This window comes from Typopeltis vanoorti, chromosome 24 (genome assembly GCF_054136105.1).
Source record: "Typopeltis vanoorti isolate ZY-2024b chromosome 24, IOZ_Tvanoo_1.0, whole genome shotgun sequence".
Lineage (NCBI taxonomy): Eukaryota > Metazoa > Arthropoda > Arachnida > Uropygi > Thelyphonidae > Typopeltis > Typopeltis vanoorti.
In genome coordinates this window covers 37,423,638-37,448,254 of record NC_143572.1, presented here as the reverse complement: position 1 = coordinate 37,448,254, position 24,617 = coordinate 37,423,638, and the positions used below count along the sequence as shown (strand labels likewise).

Below are 24,617 nucleotides of genomic sequence, written 5' to 3'. Positions count from 1 at the left end.
ATGCCGAAAAAACTATCGGGCCCAAGTGTAAATGATCACTTGGGTAGTACAACATCAGGGCAACTCCATGCAAAGGTGGAGCAAGCTCTATCACTAACTTTAATATTCTCTCATAATGTAAAACCCAGTTCCTAAGAGATGTATATATATATATTGTTTTACATTATGAGAAGAGGTCACTACCCAGACTGGTTTCAACCTTTTATATATATACATCTCTTAGGAGCTGGGTTTTACATTATGAGAGAATATTAAAGTTAGTGACAGAGTTTGCTCCACCTTTGCATGGAGTTGTGGCTTCTTTGAAATTTCAACACCAGAAATTTTTTTCTAGATAAGGCATGGAACTTTTGTCCCATTCAATGGTGTGCCTTGTGTTGAAGAAGTGGAGGGCTAATCCAGAACTATCTATTCTGTTGTTTTTAACATCCCCTATGTGTTCCTTTTTAATTATTTTGAGACCTCTTGATGTCTGACCTATGTAGTTTAGACCACAAGAGCAAGGGATGTTGTATACTCCAGCGTATTTGAAGAAGTCATTGCTGTCTTTTGGTGACCTTAATATGTTTTGGGTTGTTTTGATCGGTTTGAAAGTTGCTCTGATTTCAAAAGGTTTGAAGAGTGTTGCAATCTTTTTTGACAGCATAGGGGATGGCAATTGAGGATTTATATTGAGTCTTGGCATATTGTTGTTGTGTGGGGTTGCTATTAAGAATCTTTTTAATTAAATTTCTTGAATAGTGTTATTTAGCAGGGTCTGTGACATATGAGTTAATTCATCCTGGAGGTCTTTTTCTTCTGATATGATGCTGGTGGCTCTATTTTTGAGCATATGATGCTAAGTTTTTGAGAAATGTGGTGAGTAGACGAGAAGTGAAGATAACATACAGCATGGGTTGGTTTACGAGAGACATATTAAGGCTGATATGTCTATCTGCTTGTTTTTTGATTAGGGCAGGGGTGGCCAACCTATGGCCCATGCGCCAAAAGTGGTGCATTGCATGATTAAAAGTGGCGCACTGAACCCCAGAGAAAAATTTTAAAAAATGTTGTATATGATTTATATATATATAAACACACAATTAACCTACCACTGAATTCTAGAGTGCGCACTTATTATACTTGTTTGATCTTGAAGTAACATGCACCGGCAAATGCTGATATGCATCACCAGTTACTCAATCAGTTTACAGCTGACTCTCGTCATAACGTTTGATGATCTTCTGATTCAATGTGAGTGAACAATTCTGTGTTTTCGAACTTATATGTTTTTATATATAAGTTTAAGATAAGATTTCTGTTTATATGAAGGCTTAATATAGTTGTGTAAATTTAAAAATAATTTTTTTCATTTTGAATGCGTATGTTAAGTTCTTGCCTGCTCCCCTAATTTGCAGATTACTGAAACCTGCAATTATTTGGTATATTTGTATGTGTGTGTTTTTATGTTTTTTCTATACAATATCTTTCCTTTTTATTTACGTGTAGTAGGTTTATTCCTAAAATTTAACTGATCATCAGCAAAGCTTTCGTAATGAGGATGTTTGGGTTGTGTGTGTGATTGCCAGCTGATCGACTGTTTTATGGCAGGAAGCGATCTCGTATTTCATTGGACATAATATATTACAAGAGAGAGACAAAAATACTCTATGAAAAAATATATATATAATATTTTTAAACTTATAGAACTGATTAGGCCTTCATGAAAACAGGAATCTTATCTTAAACTTGTAGAACTGTTTTTAAATGTTCATGTTTAAAACCATAAAATAATTTAAATAAATTATTTAATAATAAGCTTCACTTTTTGAAATAATTTTTTTTTACAGTCAGTTACCCATTACTTTGCAAAAGAAAATGAGCAGAAGAAAAGCAGAAGGTGATAGCAAGCGCTAGTTTAATGAACTGTGGGAAAATTAGTTCTTATTTATTGCGGGTCCTCAGGAAAACCGTTGTATATTGTTTGTGAAAGCACTCTCTCTCAGATAATAGAAGAGACATGATCTTAACAGACACTACAGAAAACATTAAGCTGAATTAGAAGAAAAACTGAAGTTAATTCCTGGGTCTGAGTTGCAGAAAGAATAGGTGGTTAAGAAAAAGGAAGAAATAAAAAAGAGAAAATATATTTGTGAAACGAAGTTGCGAAAGTGTGGCAATGCTTGAGGCGTCTTATGAAATTGCCTTTGTGTTGGCTAAAAAACACAAGCCTTTCTCTGATGGAGAGGAAGTTGTTAAGCCCTGTCTCAAAAAATTTGCAAAATGTCTTGGTGATAAGAATTTTGAAAGAAAAGTAAACCAAATTGCTCTGTCCTAGCAAACAATTACAAGACATATCGAAGAACTTTCCTATGATGTTACTGAGCAATTAAAAGACCATGTTCATGCTTGTTCTTTCTTTTCTTTAGCCTTGGACAAAATCTGCTGACATATGTGATGTAGCCCAATTAAACAGTTTTATAAGAGGAATTGATGGTAATTTTAACATCTTTGGAAGAACTTATTGGTCTTGAGTCACTTCATGGAAAAACCAGAGGGTCAGACATATTTGACAAAGTAAAGTCATATCTAAAAAATCAACAACTAGATTCTAGTAAGCTCATCAGTGTTTGCACTGATGGAGCACTGTCAATGATAGGTAGAGTTTCTGGGAGTGTAACTTTACTTGAAAGGTTTTTAGATCATTCTCTACTAAAGTATCACTGTATTATACATGAAGAATCTCTGTGTGGAAAAACTCTAAATTTGAAGCATGTTATGATACCAGTTGTAAAGTGTGTGAATAAAATTAGAGCAAGAGGGTTAAACAGAAGAGAATTCAGAGAATATGTGAACTGCTAGATATGGAATATTGTGATCTCGTCCTTCATTGTGAGGTGCACTGGCTTTCTAAAGGACAAGTTCTCAGTAGATTTTGGAAGCTGAAAGAAAGTGTTCGTAATTTTCTGGAAGAGAAGGATGAGCTGCATTAGGAAAAAGCCCTCTTGCGTGATGAGAAATGGCTATTTGATTTAGCATTTTTAGTTGATGTTACCAGCCACCTCAATGATCTAAATTTGAAACTGCAGGGCAAGAACAAATTGTTTCCTAGCTTAGTAAATGACATCAGTGCATTCAAAATGAAATTAAAACTGTTCACCTCCCAGTTAGAAAATGGGAGGTGAACAGATTTAAGTCAATTTCCACATTTAAAAAATCATAGTGAATCTGTTGAAGATAATGACAACTTTACAGAATATACTGATAAACTCAGATTATTGCAAGAGTCCTTTAACATTCGTTTTAGCGACTTTGCCGAAGAAGAAGACTGCATACTTGCATTTATAAATCCCTTTTCACTTACTGAACAAAAAATCTTGACGATGCCTAGTAACATACAAATGGAACTTATTGATCTCAGAACCAATTCTTTATTGAAAATGAAATTTAATGAACTTCCATCACTCCCAGATGCTTCTGATATAATTAATTTCTGGCGATCGTTGCCTGTGAACATTTTCCAGAACTGAGAAAATTTGCTCAGAGTTATATCTGTCATTTTGGAACTACATACAGATGCGAACAAGCATTTTCATAAATGAAAATGATTAAGAACAAACTACGGTCGCGACTGACTGATTCAAATTTGAAAAGCTGTTTGATGCTTTCTGTAACTGATTAACTCCAAACATTACAAGTTTAGCAAAAGCAAAGCAATTTCAAAAGTCAGTAAAATAATTAATGTTTATCTTGTCTTTATATGAAATCCTTTTATTTAAAACTGCTAAAAGTGTCTCTATTACCATATATATAATAAATCATTTTATGCATAACTGTTAAATATATCCATATTACCATATTTTAAAAGGGCTGAAAAGTGGTATAAGTTTGTGTGGCGTATCTTAACTAAAACATGAAAAAATTGATGCATGAACTATAAAAGGTTGGCCACCCCTGGATTAGGGTATCTAACTGGTAATTAGTTTACGGAATTAACAATGCATATAAAGTATATTAATTAAAGGTAACTTTAATGAATAACTTCTATATTTCGGCAATGTCACATTGCCATCTTCGGGAACATAAAGATATGGTATGTGCACTCAGGAACTAACACAAAGCAAATGAGGAAGAAAGCAAGAAACTAATATTGTTCCTAAAGTCCTAATGGTGCCCTCTTGTGGGCTAATTTGGTAGTCTTGGCAGTTGGGCTGAAGTTCTCATAATGAAAGTCTCCCAAATTTGGGACAGTTTCATGCAGCCCAAATTTGTTGAGGTTAGGAACGTTTTTTAGAGCTGCTGAAGATTCTTTGAATAATCTTTCGTATTTAAACTTGCTGCGATGGATTATTTTTGTTTTCTTCCAACGAATTTTATGGTGGGTATCTAAGGCATGGTCTGCCAGCCCAGAGCGGCTGTACTGGTGAAACCGGATGTAGTCTTGGTGTTCTGAAATCCTGATATTTGTTGTTCTGCCTGTTTGGCCACATTGCCGAAATATAGAAGTTATTCATTAAAGTTACCTTTAATTAATATACTTTATATGCGTTGTTAATTCCGTAAACTAATTACCAGTTATGTCTAACCAACGTATAAGTCTTACTACTAGGGTATCTAAAAATGGTAGTTGTCTATCTTTCCCAAGTTCCAAGGTGAGCAGTAGGGCTCAGTCCTCCCGAACACTACTTCCTTTGCCTTGTGTTCACATGGCTGTGATTCCCGAGAGCTATAGGGTATTCCCACCTTATGTGACCACTAATTCATAAGTAGTATAGAAATAGAATACACGACACAACATAAATAAAAAAATGAATTTTAATAATTTTAATGAATTTTAATTTTAATTTTATAATTAGGAAAAGATTTTTGGAAAATTTTCTAGTGTTTTTTTTTTCCTTTTTCTTTGGGGGTGCAGGCCCCATACCCCTGCCCCTGTGGGTATGCCACTGCTTGTACTGTTCATGAGTTTGCTGGTCACCTTTCTCCTTATATACCCTCCACAGCATTTTCTTCTTCTGCAGCTCATGCTTAATGATATTACTCATTTATCTAACTCCTACCTGATTAACCCTTCTTACCTTAGGTATACAATTTAATATTTCTTTCTCTAGAAAGAGAAATACAAACCTTATAAACTATCTCCTATACACTACTAACATCCTTATCCTCTAATGTTTTATACCATGGCACAGATTTAAGTTTCCTCCTAAGCTTGTCATTATCACTTGCATTGTAGTTCCACATGTACCCCTTCTTGACAAAATATTCCTCATGTTTTATAATCTCCCAGGCCAAGACCGCATGGCAACTTTTGCCAATCAGAGGTAATGTGGCCACCCTGGTTATGGATAGCTCTTTTGATCTTATAACCAGGTCCAATACTCTCACACCCCTAGTCCCCTCCATCACATGCTCCCTCCAGTAATTATCACTCAGTAGGTGTATAAATTCCATTTCCTTCCTGCCATGTCATCTTTCTTTCTTCCAGACGTTCCCCCATAATAATCACTTCACCTGTACTCTTTGTACTAATTTGCCAATGCATGTCTTTCAGATGATTCATGGAACTCCCTGGACTAAATGGGATATAAAATAAATGGAAAAAGAAGAATTGGAAGACCAAGAAAGTGATGGCATGAGACCAAAACAGGCCAATTGGCTTAAAATTTATGATAAGAAGAAGAAGGAGGGAAAGACGAGGAGCATCCCTGGAAATTGCATAACACTGTGGTTAGCAGATTGAGAAGAATGAAATGGGTTGCAATAGTGTAATCTGTGCTTTTTTGGTGAATGTGTTCAAAGAGAGAGAGAGAGAGAGAGAGATGATAATGGGTAGAGTTAGTGGGGACCTAGTGCAATGAATCTTCAGATATAATGGAGGTGTTCATGCAATAGTAATAGTAGCAATACTGTTAGCATTTGACTGATGTCATAATTCAAAATTTTCTGTAGCAAAAGGAACTAATATCTGAATCTTTTTGACCCTAATAATTACAAAGATAGGTGGATGGAACTATATATTATTATTATTATTATTACATCACACCTCTAGGGAGTCCAATGACTTATCGAGGGAGGGCATCTACTCTTTGTCTGTGAAAGTATTAGTGGTGGTGGTAGTCAACTCCTCGTTTCACTACTCTACCAACCTTTATCATCTACCACCAATGCCATCTATCGCCGACTACCACCACTAATACTTTCACAGACAATCAGAAACAGCCATGCCCAAGGTGGGATTCGAACCTGCAGCCTTTTGGCTGGAGAGCGGATACGCTGACCACTCGGCCAACCAGGCCAGCTAATGGGTTGATAATAATATGATATTATTATTATTATTATTAACATCTGACCTCCATTGAATCTGTGACTCATCGTGGGAGGTACACACTATTGCACACAATGCTCAACCAGCCGTGCTTTAAACTGATTCAGTGTGTCTACCCCACAACACACTCAGGCAATGCATTCCACTCACCAACCCCTCTCCATGCAAAGAACCTGTTCCTCACTCCTTCCTCACACCCTCCTTATACAGTTTCCAGTGATGGCCACTTATTCCCCTCTCTCCCATTCTATGAAAAATGTCCTCCATGTCGACTCAATAACAACCTCTGACTAGCTTATATGCCTCAATCATATCTCCTCCCCTTGCCCTCATATTCACAAGGCTCTACAACTTACCTTCTCTCAATCTGTGCCACAGTGCACAATTTGTGCAATGTGGCTCCTGAATTTCAGGTCCTTGTCCAAACTAGGTGTCTCATCTCCTCTATTTCCTCTAAAGTTTTCCCACCAAGTGTATACTTTGCATCCCATTTTTGCTAACCAAATCTCAAAACCTTACACTTCGCAACCTTGAACTGATAGTTCCATTTACCTGCCCATTCATGCAATCTTTTCGAGTCCTCTTGTCATCTGCTTGATTCTGCATTGCTCTCCCCAGTTTTGCATCATCTGCAAAAAAGCTGCATATCACTAGTTAAACCTATCCCAATATATTGCATACAAATTGAACAACAATGGCCCTAAAACTGACCCCTGCAGCTCCACTAGTGACCTTTCTTTTTCAGGATACTGCACTCTCACATACAAATTTCTGATACCTATCCAACAGCCAGTCACATCTAACTCAGAAGTCTGTTCTCCAATCCCATCTGTTTCAATTTATTTAAGAGCTTGTTGTATGGCAGTCTATCAAAATATACAATTTATGTGTATAGGATATTTATATGATTGATGTTATTTTCTAACTAAAATATTTTTATCATTTTAGGTATATCCATCAATGAAGCCTTTGGCTTTCTGGGTAAAAGATTTATCTACAAGGGTAAAACAGTTTTCTGACTGGGCTACAACACAGCATCCTCCTATTAAATTTTGGCTTTCTGGTTTTATCTATCCCACTAGTTTTCTCACTGCTGTTCTTCAGACTGCTGCCAGAAAACACAAAGTATGTTTATAAAGTAGACCTTGTAATATGTTTTTACTAATGAAATATATTTTTGCCAACCAGTTTGCTTGTTTTATGGAAGAAAATGTCCAAGTTTCCAGAGAGAGAGTCCTCACATCATAATGAGGTTCAAACTGGTGCCTTTTTCAAATTCAAGGGCACATGTTGTATCTCCTTCTGGCTATATTACAGAGGCATTACTTACCATATATATGTAAAGCCTTTTATTGTACAGTTACTTTTTTTTCACCCTTGCTTATTTCTAGATATTGCATGTTATCCATGTCATTTGCTGTGTGACTAAAGCTGTGCTTGTTCTACTTGCTGTACAAGCAAGTAGAAGAAATGATCATGTAGACTGGGAATGATTTGAAAGTATAGTAAAAAAAGACTTAAAAGACTTGCTCAAAAATGCAAAAGAAAAAGAAGTCAAGATTTTGTGCTTATTGCTGCAGGATTAATAATGAGCTGAGAAGAAGAAATGTAGTAAATGTCAGATGGATAAATGAAGGGATTAAGCATGAAATCTTGAAGAAGAAGAAGGCACTGTGGAGGTGGCAGAAGATGAATAATAGAAATAATCAGCTGCATGAAAAGTATAAAGATCAGCCAAAGGAGATGTCTCAGTTGGTAAGGAGAAAAAAAAGTGCACTATGAGCAGAAATTTGCAAATCAGGCCAAGAGAAATCATTGAGAGGAGGTTATTTGATATGTATGAAGTAGAAAGAAGAATGATTATGACAAGAAGATGAGAATGGATGAAAATGGTTGACTTTGCTAACTTTGTGGTAACTACCACAAAGTACATAGTCAAGGTATTTGAAGAACAATTCATTGGGATATTTTTTTCATCCTCATCATTGTGAATTCACGAGAAGTCTTACTGTTGGGTATATGAGGAATTAAATAAGCTTGATGTTTATAAGGCAGTAGGACTTGATGACATATCACTACATGTCTTAAGGAATGTTCTAGGAAGTTAGTATCAATCTTGGCTTACCTGTTTAACATGAGTCTTGCAACAGCACAAGTCTGGAAGGGGTGGAAGGAAGAAAAAATTGTTCTACCAACCTTACGAAGGTGGTAATCAAGATAAGGCTACATATATGCTGATCTGTATATCTGGAGTCAAGGTTAAGGTGTTCAAAAGGCTGGTGAGAGCTGGAACACAGAAGTGGTTCATATATTCATATACAGCATTCTCTGTGATTGTCAGCATGGGTTTGTCAAAGGGGATGTCATATTTTACCAATTTACTGATATATTATAAGAAGGTGATGAATTGCATTGGACAAGGAAGATGCATGTACAGTTATATACTTGAACTTACAAATTCTTTTGTTGAATTACCACACAATAAGTTTGTTACTAAATTGGAGAAGATGGGATTTATTACTAGATTAGAGTTGGATTGGAGACTGGCTGTCAGATAAATATCAGCAAGTTGTGTATGCAGGTGCAGTATCCCTAAAGAGGAAAGTCACTAGCAGCATATCACAGGGATCTGTTTTGAGGCCATTGTTATGTAACTTGTACATTAATAATATTGGAATGGGTTTAGCTGGAGATATACAACTGTTTGCAGATGATGCATAACTGAAAAATGATGAGGAATCAAGCAGATGTTTTGGCTTTACAGGAGAACTTGAATAGATTGTGTGAGTGGGCAAGTGAGTGGAGCTATCAGTTCAAGTTTCAAAGTGCAAGGTTCTGAAATTTGGTATACAACAATGGAATGAGAATATACACTTGGTGGACAAATTTTGAAGCAGGTAGAGAAGATAAGAGACCCGATAGTGGGTGGAGTGGACAAGGACCTGAGTTCACGGATCACATTACACATGTTGTGAAGTCATCTCTTTCGATTATAGCAATGATCAGAGGACCTTGCCTTTCAGAAATAAAATGGTTATAGTTCCATTGTGTAAGGCTTTGATTAGACCTCATATCTATTATGGTCCACAGATTTGGTCACCTAGTTTTTGTCATTATGAGGGACATTAGAAATGATTTAGGGAAAAATTACTAGGTGGTAACTTGTCTTTGGAATGTGGGATATGAACACAGATTGAGGGAATGTGAGTCAAGGGTTCATGAATAGAAGAAGAGGAATACAATTGCAGCAGTTAAATTGGTAAGGGATTGTTACTGGGTTAATGTGGAAGAAAATTTTCATAGAGTATGAGAAGGTTAGAGCAAGAGGCCATCCCTGAAAACTGTACAAGGAGGGCGTGAGCTATGGCATAAGAAGCAGGTTCTTTGCATGGAGAGTGGTAGGTGAGTGGAATGCATCGCCTGACAGTGTGTTGAATATAGACACATTGAATGAATTAAAAGCACAGTTTGATAAGTTTTATGTTAGCAGTGTGTACTCCCATGATGAGTCTTTGGACTCTATGGAGATCTGCTTATAATAATAATAATAATCTCTCCAAGCAAACGTTCTGCTATCCTGTGCCTTTTTCATATCTTCCTTATATAGTTTTCAGAACTGGTTCTTATTCTTCCCTTTTTTTTTCCCTACTGCTCTATGAAAAATCTCTTTTGCATTAACCTGGTACAAATCCTGCATTAGCCTGTATGCCTCAATCATATCATTTGCATAGAGGGTGGTTGAACTGTGGAATGCATTGCCTGATAGAGTGGTAAGAGCAAGAACGGTCAATGAGTTCAAGAGTGGTATGACAGACTTTGTGTTTCCTAGGAATGACCTGCCACGATGAGTCTTTTGACTCCATAGAGGCCTGAATAATAATAATAATAAAATTCCAGGGTCCTGACATCACTAGTTACTTGCTCTTTTCTGTAGCCTTTCAAAAAATCTCTTCTTTGCCTTGGTAAACCAAGTTATAAGAATCAATATACAATAAGCAAATGATGTCTAATCAAAACACTGAACATTGAATCTATATTCTCTTTATTTTTATATGTCAGTGTCTTCCTCAATGTTTCCCTAATCTCCAATTTTTGCAATATAACTCCCTCTAAATTTTATGTCCTTATCCTCATGTCACCACCCCTTACTTCCTGTATCTCCTTCAGTATGTCCTATCATTTTTTTTTTAATTTAAGAACAATTCTTATGCAATCCACACTCTCAAAAAAACTGATCAAACTGTGCTTTGAACTGATTAGCATATCCCTATTCACCATTCTGGGACACAGCATGCCACTCACCAACCACTCTTCCTGTAAAGAATATGCTCCTTACTCCCTTTTTTTTTATTTTTTTCATGTGTCTCCCACTCATGAAAGGTTTATGAGTGGGTGAATCTGTGAATCTGTAGTACATTTGTACCATATTCAGATTAAGAATTATTTTTTATATACTCTTTATTGATTTTTGTATTTTTCATTTATTTTTATTTTTTTACCTGGTCCAGAAACCCTGCTCTAAGAGACCAAACATGGAACTTTTGTAAGTCACTTCAGGCCTCCAATAAGTGGGATGACGGTCTCATTGTGGGTGATGGAATTCATCTCCCACTATCTTCACCCTTGCTCACACACTCCTTATACACTTTCTAGGGATGGCTTCTTGTTCTATTCTACCTCCCATTCTGTAAAAATTTCTTTCATGGTAACAATCCCCTTACCAGCTTATATGTTTCAATCATATCCCTTCTCTTTTCTTATTCACGAGGCTCTGCACATTGCATTCCTTCATACCCCACATTCCAAAGACCAAATATCTTAAAAAATCTTTTCTGGACTGTTTCTATTATATCCTCATTCCCACAAATCCAGGTGACTATGTCTGTATACAGTAATCTGTATGAGGCCCAATCTAAAATGGAACCATAAATTCTTTATTTCTGCATGTCAAGGTCCATGTGATCTGATAACTTCACAAGTTGTGTAATGTGACCCTTAAACTTCATGTCCCTGTCTACCACCACTTCCAGATCGCTCATCTCCTCTACCTCCTTCAAACTTTTTCCACCAAATGTGTACTATGCATTCCATCCTTCCCTGAGAAATTTCAGAACCTTGCTGTTTATAGCATTAAAGAACCAGTCACTTGCTCACTCATACAATCTATTCAAATCCTACTGTAAGGCTACAGCATCTCCTTGACTTCTCTACATTTCTCCCCAATCTACAAACAATTGCACATCTCTAGTTAAACATGTCCCATTATCCTTAATATACAAGTTAAACAAAAATGCCCTTAAAATAGATCCCCATTCCATGCCACTAGAGACTTTTCCTTTTTGAATACTGCTCCTCCATTCATATATTGCAAGAATATGCAAGGGAATTGGCATTGCTTCTGACTAGACTGTTTAACTTGAGTTTGTTTCAGTTATCATAAGGTCCCCAGAAAAGAGGAAAAAAGACAAAATTGCTCCATCATCCAAAGAAAGTTCCAAGACAGAGTTAGCAAATTATAGACCACTCAGTATCTCAAAAGAGTAACAGCAAAGGTATTGAAGAAATAGAAATATGAAGAGGATAATATGGATTTGAAAGCACCTGTGGACAGATATGATCCTGTAGAAGGCTTGTGCCCAGCAGAGTGCTGCAGGGCTTTATACTTCAACTGTTGCCATTTAATTTGTATATTAATGATATAGGAAATCTGAAAGGAAATATTTAGTAGTTTGCTGAAGATTCATCATTTCGTAGAGTAATAATTTATTTTATCAATGCTCTATATACAGAGATTACAGGATGATTTAAACTGACTAAAAGTATGAGTAAAGGCTGGTTTAACTTAAGGGGTATGAGTAAAGGTTAAAGGGTATACCAGAATAATGGAAAACTGTCAAGTTATGCACTTTGGATTACCTATTATTCTATCAAATTCTGTATCATCAGCAAACTACTAAATATTTCCCTTCAAATTTCCTAACTAATTAATTTCCAGAGGGAAATGACTAAGATGATGAGTGGTCTGTCTAATGACGTACTAGGAAAACTGTTATTATTGCTATTGTTATATTATTATTACCCTAACACACCTTGGAGTCAAAGACTCATCTAGGAGGTCTCTTTGTCATACACACTGATCTGTCATACACAAATTCTCTGCAGGCACTGCATCTCAGGCAAAGCATTCCATTCATTCACACACTGCATGCAAAACAAACCCTGCTTCTCACTCCCCTGTTCACACCCTTCACACCCTCCTTATACAGCTTCCTGGGATGACCTCTTATTTTCCCCTGATCTCCCACCATTTTATGAAAAATCTCTTCAACATTGATCCTATAACAACCCTTTACCAACTTGTACCTCTTTATCATATCACTCTTTTCCTCCTATCTACTAGACTCTGTAAATTGAATCTTCTCAACCTTTCCTCATATTCAACATTCCAGAGATCAGAAACTACCTTAGTCAGTCACCTCAAATCTGTGCTCAGTAGTCATATGTGGCCTAATCAGAAACTTTTACAATGGAACCAGAATCTCCAAGTCGGCGTCTGCTGCATCATTCCCAGAATTCATTGTGTTGTCCTCACAATTTTTGCAATGTGTCCTCTAAATTTTAGATCCTTGTCCACTGTCACCCTAAGATCTCATATTTCCTCCACCTCCAACAATATATCTGCACCAAGCATAAATTCTACATCCCATCTTGCAAAGTAACAAATAATAATAATAACAAATAAGTTGCAAAGTATAAGGTTTTGAGATTTGGTAAGCAACGATGGGATGAAAGTATAACTTGGTTGTGGAAACTTGAACAGAAGTGGAGGAGATGAGAGATCTAGGAGTGATGATGGACAAGGACCTAAAATTCAGGGGCCACATTGCACAAGTTGTGAAAACATCACATCGGATAATGGAAATGATGCAGAGGACCCTGACATGCAGAAATAGAGTGTTTATGATTCCATTGTATAAGGCCTTGATCAGGCCTCATATAGATTATTGTGCTCAGATTTGGTCGCCGGGTTTTCAAGGTGACAAGAATATGTTGGAAAGGGTTCAGAGAAGATTCACAAAGGAAGGTAGTCAGTGGTCTTTGGAATGTGGAGTATGAGGATAGATTGAGAGAATGTAATTTGCAAAGCTTCATAAATAGGAGGAGGGGGGGGGGATATGATTGAGACATAAGCTAGTCAGGAGTTGTTATCGGGTCGACATAGAATAAATTTTTCATTGCCTGAGTGTGTGTTGTGGGTGTAAACACATTGAATCAGTTTAAGATGTGGTTGGATGACCATTGTGTGTAATAGTGTGATCTCCCACAATGAGTCTCTGACTCCATGGAGGTCGAATGTTAATAATAATAATAATCTTTGTTTCCCAAATTTTAAAACCTTGCATTTTGCAACATTGAACTGGTATCTCCACTTCTGTGTCCATTCACTCAATCTATTCAAGTCTTTTTGTAAGGCCACAACATCTGCTCTACTCCTCATAGTTCATCCGATGAGTTGTTTGCATCATCTGCAAACAACTGAATATCCCCATCTCCAAATCTTCCCCAATATCATTAACATATGGGTTAAACAATAATGGCCCTAAAACAGACCCTTTGGCACAGCACTAGTGGCTTTCCTCTTCCGGGATATTGGCTTATTAGATAGCCAATCTCTGATCCAATTCACTAGGATAATATCCAACCCCATCCACTCTTGTTTAGAGACCCATCCACCATAATTGGGAGTTTGGGGATTGCAGATGTGTGTGTGGGGAGTTGGGCAGGGGATTTATGACTGAAATGTATAAGTTACTAAAAGGGGATTTTATAGGACTGATGTAGGGGAATTTTTCTATACTTGAGAGGCATAACAAGAAGTCATCATTATCAAGGTTATCAGGACTAGATTTGTTGCTCGGAAAATGGTGAACGAGTTGAATGGGCCATAGTGTTCAAAGGGATGTGTGATAAGAATTATGTGAACAGGGCTAATGTGGACCTCCTTTGATGATTCTTTGGACTTCATTGAGATGCCAGAGCAATAATATGTATCATGTTGAAGAAGCACTGCTTCAGATGGTGGATTAGATTCAGGATTTGGGGATGATGGTAAATAGAGATCCAAGTTTCAGAGGCACATTGAAAAGTGTTGAAAAAACTACACAGTATATTTCTGCTATGATAAGAAGGATGTTGATAAATAGAAATATGATGGTGATTTGTTCCACTGTGCAAGACAAATATACAGAGGCATCTGTGTACAAAATAGTTCACATAATGGACTGTTGCTGATATTTGGTCACTTGGTTTCCATCATGATGTAGAAACTCTGGAGAGGATTCAGATTTAAATTTCAGTTTGGTAATTGGTAGAGATATTTAAGTTGGGGAGGAAATTTTACAGGATTAATGCAAAAAGGATTATACAAAGAGTGGAGGGCAAAATGAGGGAAATGAGACAGCATTCCAAGTTCTATAAGGATGCAGTGTAGATTTTTTTTGTATTTAGAGTGGTGGATGTGTGGAATGCATTGTTGTAATGTCTTGTGGTTGAGCGAGATCTGCTTTGATAAGTATGCTGACTTCATGGAGCATGGAAGTATGCTGCTATTATTAATAATAATATACTTCCATACCAAGTAAATTAAGTCCTTTAGCAAGCAAGGTCTTAGTGATCCTCAGTTTAAGAACCATGCGGAATCCTATACTATAACTGTAATGTCACCTAATCAATTTTATTTGATTCATATGATCTGTGTGGTTCACTTTTGGTTAAAAATTGGTATGTGTAACTTCATATAATGTAAAGGTTTGAGCAGAGAGAGAGAAGAAAGTTTTTTGCATGAAGAATTGTGAAATGATTTGAACGCAGCCTGAGAGCATGGTGTCTGCAGAGAATTTGAATGTGTTTAAGATGCAGTATGATGAGTTGTGTGTATGACAAAAGGATCCTCCTAGATGAGTCTCTGACTCCATTGGGGTGTTGGGATAATAATGACAGAGTTCTGTATTCATCACAAGCAACTTTACCTCAGTAAAACTCAAACCCATAGCACATTTGGTATTCGAGGTGGTAGGTTTTTTGATAGTAATGGTGTCATGTAACATAACATCACATTTGATCAAATGCAATGTTACTATCAAATTAAATATTTGTATTAAACGATTCTAGTGAAGATAAAGATATATAGACAGATAGACAGTGTCGATGAGGACACACTTTATGGAAAACAAGAGTTGGAAAAAATATTATTATTATTATTATTATTACATGACACCTCCAGGGAGTCCAAAGACTCATTGAGGGAGGGCACCTACTCCACAATTCTCCGTCTCTAGCACTCAATCCACCAACTACAACTACTTTCATCATCTACACCAATGCTATCTACTATCGACCACCACCACTAATATTTTTTAAGACAATCACAACCATCCATGCCCACAGCGGGATTTGAACCCACAGCCTTTTGGCTGGAGAGCAGATGTGCTAACTACTCTGCCAACCAGACCGGCAAATGGCAGAGTTTGTCCTTTCTATTCTTAGTATCCATTAGTAACAATAGCAAATGTCTCCAAGGTTCAAGTCACACCACAGGAATAGCAAAAGGAAGAACTTTTGTTATCTGAGTCCATTTCCTGAGTTGTTCAATATATGGGGATAACTTTATACAATGCTCCCAGTTTATCTTAATCCTCTAGTTATATAATCTAAAAGTATGTACAACATACTTTTAGATGATGTAATAATTTTCAAAAAATATTTTGTCACCTCTTTTCACTATGAAACTGTCATATATATATATATATATATATATATATATATATATATATATATATATATATATATATATATATATATATATATATATAAAACAAAATGAGTTTGGGCTATTATATAAACCAGGCTTGGACAACTTCATTCTATACAAGGGCCAATATATGATGAGTGGTAGCTTCACGGGCTGCACACTTTTAGACAGAACTTAAATAAAAATAAACTCTGCATTTTTTCAAGGCATTAGTTATATGTATTGAATTACTATATTTGTTAAATCATTTTACTACTGGGAGAACAATATAAAATAATTGAATAATTTAAATATAAGTTGTTAAATTAAATTTAATTACATATTTCTGTAACCAGAGCAGAGTGACTTTCAATGAGGCGTTACTCTGGAGCGCATAGAAATCTACCACTCCCACTACTACAACTCGCACAGAGAAGCAGTAGATTTTATAAATTGAGTAATCTTTTTAAAGCAATTTTGATTCCTTGTTGAGAATATAAATTGTTTCCATCATCAGAAATAATGAATATAACTATTATATCAATCAGAAAATCTGCAGTCAAAACCAATAGCTAAATTGATAATACATATAATTTAATATAGTTTTTATCCTGCCATGGGCCACACAAAATCACGTTACGGGCCGCATGCAGCCTGCGGGCCTGCTGTTGGCCACCTATGATGTAAACAATGGAATATTATAAGGGAGGTGATCGAACTCAAGCATTAAACTATAGGCCTATCTGTGTGTCAGGTGTTGTGGTTAAGTTGTTGGAGAAGCTTGTGAGAACTAGGATCCAGAGTTGGGTTGACAACAATGTTATAATCTTTGATGGACAGCATGGATTTGCTAAAGGGAGGTCGTGTTTTAGTAATCTACTTACTTATTACAATAAAGTGACTGCTTCCTTGGACAGAGGAGAAGGATACACAGTAATATATTTGGATTTTGCAAAAGCTTTTGATAGAGTACCTCATGATAAGTTGACAGTCAAACTAGAGCAGATGGGGTTGGATATTAGATTAGTGCATTGGATTGGAGACTGGCTATCTGATAGGTATCAACAAGTTGTGTATGGGGGTGCAATATCCAGGAAAAGGAAAGTCACTAGTGGAGTGCCTCAGGGATCTGTTTTAGGGCCATTACTATTTAACTTGTATATTAATGATATTGGCAAAGATTTGGATGGAGATATTCAGTTGTTTGCAGATGATGCAAAGTTGGGACGAACCATAAAGAGTAGTGAAGATGTTGTGGTCTTGCAAGAAGACTTGAATAAATTGAGTGATTGGGCAAGCAAATGGGGATGTGAGTTCAATGTTGCAAAATGTAAGGTTTTAAAATTTGGAAAACAAAGATGGGATGCAGAATTTATGCTTGGTAAGAATATATTGTTGGAAGTGGAGGAAATAAGAGATCTGGGAGTGATAGTGGATAAGGATCTAAAATTTAGGGGACACATCGCCAAAATTGTGAAGACAACACAAAGACTTCTGGAAATGATGAGGAGGACACTGACGTGTAGAAGTAGGGAGATTCTTGTTCCATTGTATAAGACTTTGATTAGGCCACACATGGACTATTGTGCCCAGATTTGGTCACCTGGTTTTCAGAAGGATGAAGAGATGTTGGAAAGGGTCCAAAGGCGACTGACTATGGTAGTTTCTGACCTCTGGAATGTCGAGTATGAGGAAAGATTGAAAAGATGTAATTTGCAGAGTCTAGTGGAGAGAAGGAAGAGGGGAGATATGATAGAGACCTACAAGTTGGTAAGGGGTTGTTATAGGATCAATGGTGGAGAAGTTCTACAGAGAATAGTGGGAGATCAGGGGAGAACCAGAGGTCATGCCTGGAAACTGTATAAAGAGGGTGTGAGTAGGGGAGTGAGAGGCAGGTTTTTTTCGTGCAGAGTTGTGAATGATTGGAATGCCTTGCCTGAGAGTGTGGTGTCTGCAAGGAGTTTGAATGTGTTTAAGACCCGGTATGATGAGATGTGTGTGAGATAAAAGATCTCCTAGATGAGTCTTTGACTCCATGAGGTCTTGTTTAATAATAATAATAATAATATATCTCAGTCATGATGACCATTCTCAAAATAAGTGATATATAGATTGAACACCTGCAGCTCAAGAATGGAGTCCTACAGTACTTTACACTCCTTGCTACTCATCTCTCAGATATCTATAAGATAAAAGGTTCCCAATCCAGTCCACTAACAGCTTATCCAAATCAGTTGACTTTAATTTAAACAAGACTTTGTTATGTGGCAGTCCATCAGAGACATTTGCAAAAATCATTTTTTCATTATCAATACTGTCATTACTTTGATATAAAATGGAGACACACACCCACACCCCACTATTCTTCCTCTTTCACTTAACATCATTCTCAAATCCTCTGCCACTCAATTTCATGCTACCTCTCAAATCATTTGTGCTTACCATAACTGTCAAATCACCTGCTTTTCTATCCTTCATAATCTTTTTTTTTTGTTTCATTACAATGTAAGTTATACTAAACAAGAAATTATATTCTTATTTTAATCCTTTGCCCAACAGTAAATGATAAAAAGTATGCACATGATGTGTCATAATGATTACTTATATGTGGAAATTGTTGACTTCACATCGATTGCTTCAGCATCCCATGATGCACAGCACTCTTTCTTTTGGATATGTATATTGCTATGCATTATGAGAAGGGTCACAAGCCAGACCAGCTTTGACATTTATTGAAGTCTAATCAATGGAAGTTAGATCCATGGAGATACTGAAAGCTAAATCAATCCAAGCTAGATACTGAAAGCTAAGAGTACATGGAAAATATATAACTCATGCATTGATTTAGCTTTCAGTATCCCCCACTGATCACACCTAAACAAAAGTTGGAACTGGTCTGGGTTGTGATCCTTCCCATAATGCATAGCAATGTGTGTGTGTGTGTGTGTGTGTGTGTGTGTGTGTGTGTGTGTGAAAGGAATGGAATGCACTGCATTATGGGATACTGAAGCAACTGACACTAAGTCGATAGCCTCTATATAAATAGCCTAGTCATGACAATACTTCATATGCAGACATTTGTGTGCTTATGCCTAGGTAAAGAATAAAAGAAGGATGTAATTTCTTTTCTAAGATAATTTACTAAATCAGAATCTAGTCAAACAAACAAAAACATAGTCTAAATCATGAAAAATATAAGCTGTTTCTTTTTGTTTGCTCATATAAGTTATGTATCTAAGTGAACATAAGAAGGATGTGAGGATGAATATCAGGAGACTATTCAGAAGAGTGAAAGTTACAATGTAGTAGGAAAGGTTATAAGTGTGTTGCTAAGGTTATGCTAGCGGAGCTGTGTGAGGAGAAGGTAATGTAGATATATGGCATGTGTTTGAGGGAAGAATGAAATTATACAGGTGTGATAGGTTGCATTTAAATGGCTTTGGAGTGAGTGTACTGGAAAATGTGTTGCTGGATGGAAGTACAGTGTGTGATGCTTGCAAGAAATCAGAAGAAAGAGATGAAGGGAAAAATCAGGAGAGTGGTATTGAAGAGACAAAAGTGCTTGGCAGTGGAAACAGTGGTAGTGTGAGAGATGAAGAGAGAACGGGAATGAAAGAGGAACAGGGAAATGGGGGGGGGGGGGGGGAGCTTGGGTGGACAGGCAGACATGGCATAGGAACAGTGGATGTTGAAAATGGCAGTGAATGTGTGCATGAAGATGGAGTATATTGCAATGTGGGTGGGGAAGTTGAGACTGAGCAGATATATGTGGTAAGTGGTGATAAAGGTGATTAAGTATACTGTGTGAAATATAATTTAGCTTGCCTCTGTATATATATATGTGTGTGTATACTCCAGATGATGACCTATGAAGGTCGAAACATTGGGAAATGAAAAGAATTATTTATAACACAGTTGTAGAGTCCATAATTTGTGTTAAATGAATTATCCCCAAGTCCCCAGCCTCATCAATTTCCTGCAATCCAATATTATTATTATTATTATTAAAGACCTCATGGAGTCAAAGACTCATCTAGGAGGTCCTTTTATCTCACACACATGTCATTATACCGTGTCTTAAACACATTCAAACTCCTTGCAGACACCACACTCTCAGGCAAGGCATTCCAATCATTCACAACTCTGTATGAAAAAAACCTGCCTCTCACTCCCCTACTCACACCCTCTTTATACAGTTTCCAGGGATGACCTCTGGTTCTCCCCTGATCTCCCACTATTCTCTGTAGAACTTCTCCACCATTGATCCTATAACAACCCCTTACCAACTTGTAGGTCTCTATCATATCTCCCCTCTTCCTTCTCTCCACTAGACTCTGCAAATTACATCTTTTCAATCTTTCCTCATACTCGACATTCCAGAGGTCAGAAACTACCTTAGTCAGTCGCCTTTGGACCCTTTCCAACATCTCTTCATCCTTCTGAAAACCAGGTGACCAAATCTGGGCACAATAGTCCATGTGTGGCCTAATCAAAGCCTTATACAATGGAACAAGAATCTCCCTACTTCTACACGTCAGTGTCCTCCGCATCATTCCCAGAAGTCTTTGTGTTGTCTTCACAATTTTGGCGATGTGTCCCCTAAATTTTAGATCCTTATCCACTATCACCCCCAGATCTCTTATTTCCTCTACTTCCAAAATATCAGGAGACTATTCAGAAGAGTGAAAGTTACAATGTAGTAGGAAAGGTTATAAGTGTGTTGCTAAGGTTATGCTAGCGGAGCTGTGTGAGGAGAAGGTAATGTAGATGTATGGCATGTGATGTATGGCAAAGGTTGCATATGCAACCTTTTCAACCTGAAGTACATAACATTACATTTTGCAACATTAAACTGAAAGTCATCCTTTGCTCACAATACCAATTTATTCATATCACCCTGCAGGATATCTACATCGCCTTTATCAACTACTGATCTCCCTAGTTTTGCATCATCAGCAAACAACTGAATATCCCCTTTTAAATCTTTCTCTATATCATTGATATACAAATTAAAGAGTAGTGGCCCTAGTACCAAAACCTGAGGTACTCCACTGGTCACCATCATTCTCCTAGAATCCACTCCCTAATATACTACTCTCTGGTGCCTGTCTGTCAGAGATCCCCCCCCTCCATCCGTGGTACTAGCTTCATGTTCATTCCCATTTGCTCCAGTTTCTGTAATAGTTTTCCATCTGGTATTCTTCCAAATGCCTTTGCCAAGGCAGGCTGTATCATGGTGTAGCCATTAACTTTATTCAATTCTGCTGTCTCTTTATTATAAAATGTGAAGAAGTTACTACAACGGGACCTACCCTTTACAAAGCCATGCTTCCCACTATAGAGTATAGCTCAGCTATTTCTCTTGGCTCAATCACCTTCCTACCATGTGCATTGTTTAAAATTATCCTACCATAGTCAGTTTTCTGCTTACTTGCTACATAGCGAAAAAACTCTTTTGGATTTCCTTTGGTCCATTTGGCTAATTCTCTTTCATAGTCTGATTTGGCCATCCTTACCATACTAGTCACCCTTCTTGCTTGCACTCTGTGCTGCTAATGAGTATGCTGATCACTTTTTTCTTTATATTTCCTTCACAGTGTTTTTTTTTTTTTTTTTTTTTTTTTTTGCAGCCCTTGTTTTATATCCCTACTTATCCACTTAATTCCAACTTGATTTATCCTCCTGACCTTAGGTATGCAGTCTGGTACTGCTACTCTCAAGCAATCTCTGATCACTTGCTATGCACTACTGACATTCTTTCTTTGTAGCTTCTCAAGCCATGATAATTTGAAGATGACTCCTGAGTCTGTAATAATTACCAGCCTTATAGTTGAACATAAACCCCCTTCTTGACTGAGAACTCCACATGCTTGCCAACTTCCTAGAACACTCTCACCGATTGGAGGCAGAGTATCTACCTTGGTTATGGATACATTTTCTGATGCTATTATCAGATGCTACACACTCAAACCCCTTGTCCACTTTATAACATGTTGTTTCATGTAATTATCCTTTAGCAATTGTATAAATCCCACTTCCATTTTGCCATGTCCTTTCCTCCCTCCAATCAATGTCCCCATAGTTAAAGTCTCCCATAATAATTGTTTGGCCTACACCCATTCTAATCTGCCAATACATGCCATCTTCCTGTTGACCCTAGTGTATAGCAGCACTCAACAATGTATTTTATCCTATTTGCCTCTATCTCACACCAGACAGCCTCAAGTGAATCATCTCCCCCAGACCTAAAATCTTCTTGAAATTCTAATTTTGTTGGTTGTAATTCTTCAGCTATCATCAGCAATATCCTACCACATGTCCTGTTCCTTCTATCCTCCCTGAAAATACAATATCCTCCTGTACATTCAATCCCTGTAACTATATCATTTTCATTCAGCCCTGTCTCACTGATGCTAATGTTTTTGGCCAAGTCGAGCTGACCAATGCCAAAAACTCCTTGCCCTTATTCCTGATACTTCTTGAATTCATGTACATTCATTTTAGCCATAGTTACAATTATGTAATATCATTACAACCTTTTCAAATTGGAAACCTGTGGAATCTGATTCAGCATTGCATAATCATTACTGTACACATGCTCATTTATCACAGTGGTGTCCAGGCTTTATGCTTGATTTCATTCTACCTAATATCTCTGGTTTCCCTGGTTTTGCACTACCATACTCTAACTAAATAACACTTTCTCTGAACATCAACATCTAACTCCAAAACCATTTAAATGTAGTCCGTCAGGTATATATGTCCTTTCATTCATGAAATTGGCTCCACACATCAATAAACTGCACACCATTCCTTCTGCACAATCTTCTCATTCACTTATTAGCAATCATGGCCCATCTCGTTTTTGTTCTATTATATTGCAGCAGCAGACTCACAATCTTTACTTTCTTACTCTTTAATGGAATGAATGGATGACATATAACCACATATTTTTAAAGAATGTTCAAAAGAGTTAGCAATGCCCTTATCCTGGTTATTTAATGAAAGTCTTGTAGTGGGAAAGGTTCCCAAGGAGTGGAAACAAGGCAAAATAATGTCTCTCCACAAGCATGATTTGAGAACAGAAGTTCCAATTATAGACTGGACTGTATATCTGCAGTTGTGATCAAAGTGTTTGAAAAATTGGTTAGAAATAGAATACAAGATTGGGTTGATCAACATAAGCTTCTGTATGATGATCAGTACGGGTAACTATGGAGCCTAAAGATCATGTAAGTGACTGTTACATTTGGTAATCTGCTCATGTTTTATGATAAGGTGACAAATGTGTTGGATAAAGGAGAATCATATACAGTGATATTCTTGGACTTTCCAAAAGCATTAGATAGAGTATTATTATTACCCAAGACCCCCATGGATCAAAGACTCATCTAGGAGGTCCTTATTCTATCATACACACAACTCATCATACCGTGTTTTAAACACACTCAATTTCTCTGCAGACACCACGCTCTCAAGCAAGGCATCAATAGCACCCACAACAGACTCTGGCAGCTTATTCCACTCATTTACCACTCTAAAAGTAAAGAACCCAGCTCTAACACCCTTGCTAACCATACTCTTTCCCAGCTTCCATAGGTGTCCCCTAGTTCTCCCACCACCAGTCGTGATCTCAAAAATATCCTCTGAATTAATCCTATAGAAACTCTTTAGCAATTTGAATGTCTCAATCATATCTCCCCTTTTCTGAATATCAACTAATTTCTGCAACCCACAAATCTTCAACCTGTTCCCATAAGGTTCATTCCATAGACTTGCTATCATCTTGGTCACTCGCCTCTGAATCCTCTCAACCTCCTCCCCATCAAAAAGAAACCTAGGTGACCAAATCTGGGCACAGTCCATCTGCTGTCCATCAAAGATTATACCATTGTTGTCAACCCAGCTCTGGATCCTAGTTCTCACAAGCTTCTCCAACAACTTAACCACAACACCTGACACAGAGATAGGCCTATAGTTTGATTCTTGAGTTCGATCACTTCCTTTATGAAGTGGCAAAATCTTGCCCTCCTTCCACTCTTTAGGAACTTGACCGAGTACAAGACTCATATTAAAAAAATATGTCAAGGCAGGTGTCAACTCTCTGGCACATGCCTTCAGAATACGCGGTGATATATTATCAAGTCCCACAGCTTTATTTACATCTAGTTTACTCAACTCCCCAAACACCTCTTGCTCACTTACAGTCAGTCTCTCCTCCCCATTATGAACTGCTCATTAAGTATCTCCACCACACATTCTGCAACAGCTGTCTTTATACCATTTCCTCCAATCAATGTTATCCTTCCATAATCATTCTTTCTTTTGCTGGCTACATATCGAAAGAACTCCCTAGGATTCTTTTTGGCTTCATTAGCTAACTGCTGTTCATACCTCTCTTTAGCTACTCTCACAAACCAAGTCACCCTCCTCGCCTGGTCTTTGTAGACCTCATGAAATTGGTTACTTCCACTTCTCTTATGCTGCCTCCACAATGCCCTTTTTCTCTGTATCACATGC

General features: G+C 37.2%; 1 protein-coding gene across 1 annotated transcript in view; it reads left to right on the top strand.

Moving 5' to 3' along the window:
• The window catches only part of kl-2 (dynein heavy chain 2, axonemal kl-2), a 1,497,432-nt gene that overhangs the window by 1,410,169 nt on the left and 62,646 nt on the right, over window positions 1-24,617 (top strand). The window contains exon 54 of the mRNA XM_090414156.1: window positions 7,256-7,432. Within this exon, the coding sequence (XP_090270282.1) occupies window positions 7,256-7,432 (177 nt within the window). The remainder of the gene's footprint in view (window positions 1-7,255; window positions 7,433-24,617) is intronic.